The sequence below is a fragment of the Idiotropiscis lumnitzeri genome, chromosome 4 (assembly GCF_059441095.1).
Source record: "Idiotropiscis lumnitzeri isolate Australia: NSW breed Sydney's pygmy pipehorse chromosome 4, RoL_Ilum_1.0, whole genome shotgun sequence".
In the NCBI taxonomy this organism is placed as follows: domain Eukaryota; kingdom Metazoa; phylum Chordata; class Actinopteri; order Syngnathiformes; family Syngnathidae; genus Idiotropiscis; species Idiotropiscis lumnitzeri.
The window spans coordinates 3,399,520-3,411,416 of NC_142394.1; the positions used below are offsets into that span (position 1 = coordinate 3,399,520).

General features: G+C 38.9%; 1 protein-coding gene across 4 annotated transcripts in view; it reads right to left on the bottom strand.

Annotated features, from left to right (window-relative positions):
* Positions 1 to 6,224: 6,224 nt before the first annotated feature.
* Positions 6,225 to 11,897, bottom strand: part of sh3tc2 (SH3 domain and tetratricopeptide repeats 2) — a 29,772-nt gene continuing 24,099 nt past the window's right edge. For 3 of the 4 annotated variants that reach the window (XM_088294124.1, XM_088294125.1, XM_088294122.1), the window contains exons 16-22: positions 11,658 to 11,878; positions 9,994 to 10,160; positions 9,691 to 9,868; positions 9,464 to 9,614; positions 8,560 to 8,682; positions 8,057 to 8,485; positions 6,225 to 7,173 (exon numbers count right to left, since the gene is read on the bottom strand). In XM_088294124.1, the coding sequence (XP_088150250.1) occupies positions 6,550 to 7,173; positions 8,057 to 8,485; positions 8,560 to 8,682; positions 9,464 to 9,614; positions 9,691 to 9,868; positions 9,994 to 10,160; positions 11,658 to 11,878 (1,893 nt within the window). In that variant the 3' untranslated portion in view covers positions 6,225 to 6,549. The remainder of the gene's footprint in view (positions 7,174 to 8,056; positions 8,486 to 8,559; positions 8,683 to 9,463; positions 9,615 to 9,690; positions 9,869 to 9,993; positions 10,161 to 11,657; positions 11,879 to 11,897) is intronic. The other variant, XM_088294123.1, reaches the window with a different exon arrangement.

Genomic DNA, 11,897 nt, shown 5'->3' on the forward strand with positions numbered 1-11,897 from the left:
TACACTGGACTCATAATAACCACTCGACATATCTAAGTGATTGCTTACTGCTCAAAGATTGTAGTGGTAAAAATGCTTCCAGTTTTTTTTTTTTTTATGCTTGGCCCTGGAATATTCTGCAGCGGTCACTAAAACTCAGCACAATTGTTGCCATGCACTTTTTTCATTTCACATGCTCAAGAATCATTTTGCTTTTGAATGTTAATGTTTGCACTGTTGATGTTTTTGTCTCGTGTTCTCTCAACAGAAATGAAAAATGAAAGCTTGCCCTCAATGATCTCTCAAGATTTAAATGAAGGTATTAAATGAAATGAAACATGCAAATGACCCAAGCTGCAAATGCAGTGAAACACAGACCATGGCACACATCCAACACTGATGCCCAAACATACCCGATCCAAATTGCACTGAGCCAGAGCCCAGAGAAGAAAACGTAACTGCTCTGAACAGGCTGCGTTATTGCTGCGATACTCTGCATGATGTGCATGGAGCTCGTGGATTTCCAGCAGGTTGCTTGCAACTTTCTGTCCAAACAATCAAAAACAGACCCGTCGGCTGAATTCCAAAAGTGGATGAAAATCTGATTGCGCCACAAACTGTCCGAGACAAACTCACGTGTGGAAGGAGATAACACAGGACTCCATCTGTTGCCTTATTAGGAGCCTGTCCAGACTTTGTAGGGCATTCGAACCGAGGACATACACACTCATCAGCCAGTCAGGAGTTGCCTTGAGGAAATTTGCAAAAGTTGAATTAGCCTGCGACCTCAATTTTCACTTTGTGTTTCTTTCCATATGACTTTATTTGGCTCTCAACAATTACACCTGTAATCAATAAAAATGTAATACAACATTATTTAATTCATCAAGATGGCGGATGTGTAATTTTAGCTTCGTACAGGGAGAACATGCAAACTCCACACAGGAAGGCCGGAGCCGGGATCGAACCCAAGCCCACTGATGTGTCTCACTGTGAGGCCATCGTGCTAACCAGTCGTCCACCGTGCCACCCCTACATCCGTTCATACTTACAATTAGTTTCTGATTGTGTACGTTCTCCTGATGTGGCTCACATGGTGGCTCACCCATCTGTCTTTTGCTAATGCTTGTCCAGTGCAGGCCTGCATGGAGTTGGATCCTCTCCCAGGTGACCACTCACTGACAGTTCGACTTTTTGAGGTCTGAGGAGTCACGCAAGCTAAACTAGGTACTTGAGTAGTTAATGATAAATCCCCTACGCTCAGTCTTCTCCAGCTCACAGCTTCTGCCTCAATGTCTGCTTCCCATCTGTTATCCAAAACTCGCACATGGTTATGCTTAAACACAGTTCCATCTGAGTCTTATCACCATACAAACAAATGCGTAAGCATGACCTAAGGCCTACTACTGCGACACTGGGATCCCCACACTGTCCCATTGCACAGAGAAAAACGATTTTGCAGCGAGGAAATGTTTTGCTAAAATTTTTACCACCTGTTTAATGGAAGTGTTGTTCATGTTCATGGGATATTTAATACATATCTAATAATTTTGTTTAAAAAGTCAAATCATTTGTTAAACATAAGTGAAGGCGCCCAATACTATGATGTGCAGTTTGCAAAGAAAGATTGAAATTATATTAGATGAATATTTAGATTTACTGTAGTAATATTTGCTGGAGGTGTAACATTCAATATTTGGATTTAACTACTTACTATAAACACATGCTGTTGTAAATTTGTATGCATAACAAGTGGCTAGAAAAATTCACCAGCTTTTATAAACACACAAGCAAAGTGTGAGGAAATCTTGCTTTTGTTATTTCCACTTTACAAGCAGCACCACGTAACATACTGCCAAAATTATTTAACTTTGACTTCAAATTGTCTCAAGTGTTTTTCTGTGGTTTTCCAAGTCCACGTTTGCATCCAATGGAAGGTTGCACATAAAGAATATTTTGGTAACTCTGAGAACACTTTAAAAAAGAAAGAACAATGCGGTGCTTGTTTTGGCCGAGTTGAATAGAGGTTTAGATTTGCCATGCCTGTGGGGGAGGAAGACACAGCAGTGCTGTTCAGTATGCAGGTCATGTATGCAAACTCTTTAGCCTGTTCAATTTAAATATGCTAATCCTTCACCATTCAGTGGTCAGTTGCTGTTTGTAAAGTACATATCATCATGCATTTTATTGAACAAAACTTTTGGCTATACTCTTCCTAACTAACTTACTTGACGCCACCTTTTCCCCCCACCACAGTTCTCATATTATGCTACACTATATTGCACTTGCAAGCTGGCCAACTGGGGCAGGCTATTAAACTTCTGTTTTTCACCTGTTGCAAGTGACTGCACTGCAGCAGTTCATGTTGCACTGGCCATAACCGCCTTTTAACTTCGACTGCCCTCGTCTGGCGAAACTGAAGAATTGCATTATCCAACATTCTTTTCTTTGAGCTAGTATGATGCTTGAAGTTATTCCTGTACCTTATGTGGGAAAAATACTCAATGGACAGTATTTGAAATCGACTCAAACAAGTCACAATAGCAACAAACCATGAGTGTTTGTGTGTGACATTATTCAATAAAAGTGTATGTGATTGTTTAGATTTATTTTGTTTCCTTCCATTTAGGAGTCACTTTTTGATTACTTGATTTTCTTTGATTTTGACCAATTAAAAATAACTTTTTTCAAATCCCCTCAGGAATGAATGGGTGTTCAGTTAACTTTACATGTATGTTTTCGAAAGATGGGAGGAAGCAAGCATAGGCAACCTGGAGAAAATAAACGCAAGCACAGGGAAAATGGGCAAAATAAACGGTGCTCTAGTGTTGAGGCAGGGTGCAGGCCAGAAGAAGACCAACTTGTCTAGATGAATACAATTTGAAGAAAAACTAAATCATGACTCAATCTAATGTATCTTTTCCTTTCTCCAACCAAACAGTGACATGTCTGTTAAATTGTATATAATTTTTGTATGTGCTCATGTGAGAAAGCCTGTCTGTAGCCTTTCAGTGACAAAATGCTGCTTTATGCTGCCCAAAAAAGGGGTCCGATTAAAACAAATAAAGGAATCAATAAACTTTGACTTTGACATTTGACTTTTCGAGTTTCTCATTTCTCATATAAATAAAATACAGAGCAATATGTAAGCTGGATGTAACCTTTAATTGCCAATTCCTAATTAATTTTCATTGTCTTTAAGTGTTTTGTGAGGTTTGCCTATTAAACCATTAAAAGCCAATACATAATTAGAATATAATTTGATCAAGATAAAATTCTACTCCCCCCAGACAAAGTTTTCTAATTTTTGCCCGCCAGATGTTTTTTATTTATTTATTTATTTAGTTTTTATTTATGTATTTATTTTTTTTAGCCTTTCGTTGCCCTAGCTCCTAGGGATTACGATGATGTGACGTCGTTAATATTTGCCAACTGTGGTCATGTGAGGCCCTTTGAGACTTTCATCTGAGTAAAAGCAATATACATAAATTTGACTTGACACGGTCAATGGCTGGATTTTTCTTTCTTAAATAAACAAGATGCATCAAGTGGTAAGTGTAAACTTAATGTCCTTTTCAGGCATTGTTCAGAAAGTGGTATATATTAATTAAATAAAATGTATCCCATTATTTAACTTTTTGACATTTCATTTCTATTTAGAAGGAAAAAGTTGTTCACTTATAACTTCATAAAAAATATTAGGGCTGTAATTCAATCTCAATATATATCGCGATCGAGACGTAATTGATACCACGAGAAAATAACTTCGCTAAAACGTTGGGTCAAATTCAAGATGAAGTAGTTGTAAAACGATTAGTCAAAGAGAAAGCATGCACTGCAAGAGAGTATTAGTTCACCAGACTTACGTACATTGCATGAACTTTGAATGAAGGCAAAATGCAAGTGTATCAACAATACTGCTTTGAGGTAACATAAAGTAAAGCAAATAAGCATTTACAATGAACTGGTGGAGGAGCAATTTTACACATTACTCTACGTTTTAATTAATATTATAAAAAAATAATAGGTTTAAAAAAATCAATAATTATCAATGTTGACTAAATATGAAAGCCGTACCGCCCAGCCCTCCAAAGCACATTAGATTTAAAAAGGTGTTTATTTTATATCGATGTCGACCAATATGACTAATATCTCTGCTTTGCACTTCTTTCTGGGTAAACCAAACAAATTGTGAGAAAAAAAATCTAATTAAGATTATACAATTAAACAATCCCCCAAACCTTTGGTTAAAAAAAATCTGACCCTGTGGATGAAAAATGTTTTGGTTACATGCTTGATTATGGTGCATAATCGAGTCCACGGAGCGTCCCTGCTAAATCATCAAAACAAAACACTAAAGGGGAATTGGGTAGATGTTGGAACTTGGAAGACAAAGCGACCAGTAAGAGGGAAAATATAACTACGATATTGATCTCCTCGCGCTGGTATAAATGCATCATCGATATAGATATTTTGATCGATCCACCCAGCACTAGGATGAAACTTTTTAGCAGCAGAGCGCAGTTCCAGCTGGGGCTCGTTCTGGGGCGGAGCTAAACCATAGATGTTGGATTTTCTCAACCTATATAAGTACCTTGCTACCTTGATGACACGCCGTCGTATGACATCACACTCATTAATTTTTAACACTTTTTTTAACATCGAAAATTACAAACTACCGATTGACCGAAGCCCAAATACGAACCTGAACCTAGAGGGAGTGCGTCCTCTGCTGGGGACTATTGGTACTGTCAACTACTCTACTGAGATGGCTATGGACTCCAACACCTCATCAATACTATTATCAGTCGATCTTAGCGCTACATTTGAAAACATAAATCATAATGTACTATTAGAACGCCTTGAAACGTGTTGATATTTTCAGGCTCAGCTCTCTTCTCGTTTAGTTTCTACCTCTCAGAGGACGCATCACGTAATCCACGGCAATGGGACTTCAGAGTTTTGCAATGTTACGTGCGGAGTCCGGCAGGAATCGCTACTTGCCCCTTTATTGTTTAAAGTGGCGTTACGTCTGGGCCTTTCCCGCAGGGCCAAACACTATCAGAAGCGTATACCTATATTTACAACGTAAATTAAGTGGTAATTTATTTCCAACAGTCTTTTGTCTTCATTTTATAGAATGTGTCTTAGCCGTGATTTACGATGGAGGACGACATCAGACAATGATTAAAAAAAGAATTTAAAAAAAAAACTGAACTTTATGGGGATAGTTCATCCAACACTGCTTTGCTAAGTGACTTCTTTTATCCCAGAATTTTTGGAGGGACACTTTCAGAGTAGTTATGTACGAGTGGTGCAGTTAGCATACATAAGGCACGTAGGAAACATCTGTGGCGAGTGCAATGATATTTAAAGTGCTTGTATTAATAAAAAAATATTGTAATGAACTATATTGTAATGTAGAGGTTTGGAAAAGTAAATGTGTTTTTTGCTTCAATATTATTCTCAAATACGAGAAATTGTTGCACGTGACGAGAAAATGTTCAATAATGACACACATAGGCCTCTTTCGTATGGTTTCATGCGGATGAGTGCTTAGATGTGAGACTGTACAAGAAAATCAGCCGTGAAACTGCAAAGTTGTTTTTACATCAGTAACACGAGCTGCAGCGTCAACGTAGCCATTGTTACAGAGCATTTATTTTGCAAAGTGATGGCGTTTCTAAGAGGTGGATTAGGTCACTCAATACCCACTTAAGACCCAAGTCCAAAACTCACTGCCCGCCACTGTTTAGCATCTACATGCCATTATAATATATTAATATAACATGTTATAACTGTTATAGAGTTGCTACCCGGTTATATATGCCATTAGAAATAACAAATCCAGTCAGTTGCTGTAAGGTAGAGGTGTGCCTTACTGAGATCAAACTATTGATGGCTTCCAATTTTTTGCTTCTTAATAGCAACAAAACCAATAAGTTGATCATCGGCTCATCTTGATAAATGGACTATTATCCAAGCTCAGAGAGCTCGGTTACCTATGAAGCACGTGTGGCTAAAACCCAACCGTGGAAGGGTTTTTATTTCCTATACTGCGTACCTATGTGCGTACTTATTGTTTATATTGCTTCCACAATATTGCCAAGAATAAAAATGGACCATGTGCTCCCTTTTAATTTGAGCATATGTAATATATCCAAAGGTCTTGACCCCAGAAACAAGCAATAGTTCGAAAAAGTATCCCAAGATAAATACAAAATGTTGTTTGAGTGTTCTCACTGTCAGTGTTAGCCAAAAATAATTTATTGATAGTCTATCTTTTGAAATGTATCCTTAATCATATTAACATATTCTTTGACATACGTCACAGAGGTATAAAAGACAAAAAAAAAAAACAACCTGTAAATCACAGCGGCAATGTTCTGATATGCTACCATTGAAAAGGCACATCATTTAAAGAAAACAAGAACCCTCATTTCAATCTACAAATAAGTGCCATTTTGTTGAAACATTGCATTCCATTTACTGGCTCCACATGTCGAGACAAAGGAAATGAACATAAAGTGCCACAGGATCTTTTTTGTGCAGAAGCACATGTGAATCAACTCAGGATGAAAGGTCATCTCCACTTGGGTCTCTGTCAGCGGGATTTTTCTGATGAAAATGTGGATCCGTGACCAGTTTCTTCTCGGGATGGAGATTGATGTTACTTGACAAATCATTCCCATTTATCTGTTTCGGAGAAGTTTGCACAGTGTCGGAGGAGCTACAGGAGTCTGACATGTGCTCTCTGGCTGTGTCAAAAGACTCAGTCAAAATACTTTCACTGTAAGACTGACTGGCAATAAATGCAGAGACGTCAACAAACTCTTTATTTGTATCGATAGGAGGAATGTCGTTATCCACTCTTCTGTTATCAACTTCTTTCAGATTTTCAGTGTTTCTGTGAGTTTGCAGCCGGCAAGTTCTTGGGAATGGGTCACTGTCACGGTCTACACTTGTATCCGTTCCAATTTCCTGGCTCACAGCGGAGTCCTCTGCTCCAGACAAAACTCTCTTCAGGCTATGCGCTCTCTCTTGGTACAGCTGGCAGAGCTGAGCATCAGGCATGTGGTTGCCATGGATCTCCGCTAACTTCATATACACTATGTACAGAGCCTCGGGGTTTGCTCGATCCTCCAGGGCGGCTGCCAGAGCGAGGTGGAAATAAGCCAATGCATCAACAGAATCCTGGAGAGGAGGTGCATGGCATTAGAAAAGAAATTATACATGGTTTGTTATCAGAATCCAAGAAAAATAATCTAGATAGGTTGTGAAGACTATCTAGAAACCACAAAGCGACTCAAAATTGATTATTTTACAAATGACTGAAGAAACAGTAATGTAATAATTGTAATTGTACACTGATAAAGTCTCTGACACTCATTAGTTCTCTTATAGAATTCCATTATTTGAAGTTTTGTTTTCTAACCCATCCTATGTTATTAGCTGAAAAACTCACACGTTTACGTTTTTGTTACTCAGGCCAAAGTCCTGCCCTTCCCATTTAAGTGGGAGTCAATGACTCGCAGCTTTTCGCCATTTATGACAGGGCTCAGTTCCAATGCACTGCGAATGGTGTGGGAACACCGTACATTCAAATTTGGTTGCAATCGGAAAACAAGGCTGAAAATGTGACGGACACGTTCTTAGCAAATTTTATGTAACGATAAAATTCAAACTATAACCTTTTCAATGATGTGGATTATTTGCCGATTTTTCTGATCCCAGAAGCATTGGATACTTTTAGATTCAATTTACCTCACCAAAATCCTACTGTATGCATTGATGAGTTCCATGATAAAGTGTTGCCTATTCAGATCGGCTCAAGCAGACAACCTCATCACGCTGAAAAAAACCAATGCAATGCTTGTTGCAGCCTTTGAGTCGACAGTGATTGCAGGTCATCTTGAAAAGAAATCGAGCCACTGCACTGCACAAGAGTTCAATCAATGACAGATTTTGCTTTCTCTTGCATTTGTGCATCAATGGCAGTGTGGTGAGCAATTTGGCAGGACTGTGAATGTTTGTCCCTTACACAAGGGAATCATTTGTGTGATTGTCCCTGTATTACCTTGAGCTTGTGCAGAGTAAGATTTCCCAGCCTGGAGTAGACCAGAGTGTAGTAGCGAGCCTCCATTGGGTGTTGCATGACGGGTGGACAGAGGGACAGGGACTTGAGATAATAGTTCTCGGCCATCTCATAGTGCTGAAGGCTGTAGTAAACTGTTGCCAGTCGGTGGTAGGCTGTCCTCTCATTCATACGCACACCTGCAAAAACAATAACGGAGCAGCTGCTGCACTGAAGTTGTAAACTGATCGTACAGACAAGTTCAGTGGCTTTGTTCAGACCTGTTTTGTTGGCGATTTCAACAGCCAGTGCGGCGTATTGCAGAGCCTCTTCCTGCTCCCCCTGGTCCATTAACAGCTCTGTTAGTTTACTTAAAAAGCGGAACTCGGAATGGGTGTCTCTGATACTTCGGGAAAAAGGTAAACCGCCATCCTGGAACAGAAATGTAACAACTATGTCAGACATTTTCCACAGCAACTTTTAAACAAATCCTGTTTTCTACTTACTCTGTAGAAAGGTAATGAGGCCATCCTATTCCTGTGTCCTTTAAAATAGACGTCCCCCGCTTCTTCATAGATGCTCATCGAAAAATGAGGGTCGTTCATTCTCAGGGCTGTCTTCACTGCTGCCTGTCAATCAATCACAATTCAGGTTTATACAGCGGACTTCCACAATTGGAACAAGATACGAGTCACACTGATCCTGACTATAAACAACAGCATAGTTGTTTGTTGTAAGCCAAAAGAAACCGTATGTTTCAAATGTTATTTTTGTGCTTCTGGGCTGCAGTTGGAGAATCCAACAGATTCTAAAGCCGCTCCTATGGAAAAAGAATGCTCTTTATAGCACACCAATGACAATTAGTGAGGGAGTTAACTAATGTACATATTGGAGTATCCAGGAAAATCCATGCCATGCAATCATGGGGGGGAACATGCAAACGCCACACAGCAAAGTCGTAGCCGCAACTGGAACCCTGAACCTCAGAACTGTTTAATTTATTTCAAAGGGGTTTATTACTGATGCCATACAGACTATAACTGTGAAAACAAATACCTGTCCCATCACTCCAGACCTTTAACAGTCATGAAGACACTATCGTGGACATCATTGACGTTTTGGGGGGTGCTTAAGCACCGCTAAGGTGAATCAAAGCACCCCAAAATTTGAGATTTCAAAATATTTTCATTAAACTTTTGTAACCAGCAGAAAAGTGTTACGAAAATACAGTATAACCCCGCCCCCGGGTTGAACCACCCCATCCCATCGACCTCTAGTTCTGAACAGCAGTCATGATCTGCAAAGAGCTATCCCCCCGATCAGATATGTTCTGAAAATGTCAGGATGCCCCGACTTCTGATCCTAGTGGACATCATGCAATCATAATGCATCGCGACCGGCCCTCCTCACCTGCAGGTACATGTCAGCCAGCTCATCCTCCTGGATGAGATAATAGATCCTTCCCACCTGCAACCAGGTCTCGGACTCTTCTTCTCTCTTGCCCAAATCAATGGAAATCCTCAGGCTTTGCTTGGTGTAATCCAAAGATTTCCGAGATGATCTGTACCACACATTTGAAAACTGGTTTGGTCTTTTATCATAAAAAAAAGCAAAGCTGAATGAGAACTAAAAGTCACCTTTCAGTATTTAGTGAGAGGTAGAGGCTGCTTAATATTTCAAGGTACTCTCCTTCAAGTCGCTTATCCTTCAGCTCTCTGGCCACTGACACACAGTGTTCGTAATAGACGATACTTTGACCGTAAAGCAGCAGGTCTGAATACAGCCGACTCAGCACCTTCGCCACCACTAACTGACCTACACGGTGAATACAGCACATTTTTAATGGACCACATTTAACTATGTAACTGAAGTGTTGTCATATAGTTTTTCCACCAGAGGGTGTACAAAGTACATTTAGGGTGATATTGATGTTCACTTACTGGGCAAATTTCTAGCATGTAGTGCAATCAGAAGTCCCATTTCATAGGAGGCCCTGATGTGGTGACTCTTCCCCCTGTCTTTGTAGCTCCTCCCCAACCAAAGAAAGGTCTGTACGTGCTCCTCATCTGTGGGGCTCTCCCAGAGTTCCAGAAAAAGTTGGAGAGATCTGGAATAACAACTAACGTGTTAAACTCTAGAACGTGATACCGTTAAAAACCATCAAGGTTCTGAATCTACACCAGAAACACAAACATTTGACCCAAGGGTGTGCAATACAGACAAAAATCTAAATTTCAAGTTTGTATCAGTATAACATGAAAATATTGAGGTTTATTGCACACGCTATACTGTTGACAGTGTTATCGAGTTCCAAAAACACTGTCAATTAAAAAAACAAAACATATGGATTGTAGCACAGAAAACATTCTTAAAGAAACAGCCTACCAGATTGTGGGACAGCAGGAGGTCCCCAAATTTACCATAATTGCTATATTTAGAAACAATATACATTATAAAAGTTACATTTTACATGTTACAATGTCAATAGTTATGTCAAATGTGTCAAGTAAAATATATTTTACTTGTTTTATAAAAAGAAAAAAAAACTAACAAACAAGTAAGCCATTTGTTATATAAAATCCAGAAAAAAATGTTCAGTCAAAAGTAAAAAAAGGTTGTCTTTCTTTTATTTTAAGTAGAGAGGCAAAACCGGGTGTCATTCTTACATTAAGTAGGGTTTCTAAAAATAAACTTTTTATTATTATTTTATTCTATTTTATCTCAGTAGATATTTTTCCATTGTGAAATACTAATGTTGAGATGCTTATCACGAAGCTATTAAAAATATAAAGAAACTGAGATGTTATTTTTGTTTGATTGATGGCCAGATTTGATCTACAAGAGCCAATAACGGCCTTATAGTAAATAATGTTCGCAAGGATGTCCAATTTCACAGAAATTATTTATTCTATGCACACAATTATTGGCCTACGTTATATTGAGCAACCCAGATGGAAAGGGCATAAAATGTTGAACAAAAAATTTAAAATCAGTTTTCTGATATGGTCATCTTCTTAAAAGTAAAAGTAATATTTGGAAAGATCCAGAATGTTATTTTATATAGGCATTAGGAATTGAGCTTAATTTAAAAAAAAAAGGGGGGGGTGTTATTGCCTCTTTTTGCTTGTGCTGACAAGGACCCAGAGAAGACTGAAATTAAATATTTGAGCATAAACATTACCAGAGATGCCAAAACAAGAGTGTCGACAAATATGATGGAAAACAAATTGAGGAAATGCCTTTAAATGACCTTTGACTTTAAAATAACTGGTTGACCAGGGATTGAACTATATTAGGCTGAAATTTATTATCAAAATCAGAATGTGTCTCACAACTAGTTCACCCTAGTATTCACTTGATAATAACTCCACAAAATACCTAAAAGACAAATACAATAATATATCAATTCATTTCATGCAACAAAACCATTTGATAGGACAACAGTTTAGAATGTTAATTGCTTCCTTTTACCTTAAACTCATATACCTTCCCGAATGCTAACAAAATGACATTGGCCCTCCATGTCCTTAAAGCATTGCCATCACTACACTGTCCCTGTATCTATTGAATAATGAAGTAGTCTAAAATTGGGAGGGTATCTGACCTGACCAAGAAATGTTCTGCCAGTGTAGACGCCCCTGTATCCAGCGCCAGGCAACCCAGGTTGGCCAGTGCCAGGGCCTGATTCCTCTGGTTTCCACTTTCCCGAGATATTACCAAGGCCGAGTGGAGTTGCCAGCCTGCCTCTGGTATGCGGCCCAGCTGCCTCAGACACAAAGCCAAGAGATTGTGGATGACGCCTCTTTGAGTGGAGCTATTAGATCCCTACAGAGTGGTTGAAAAT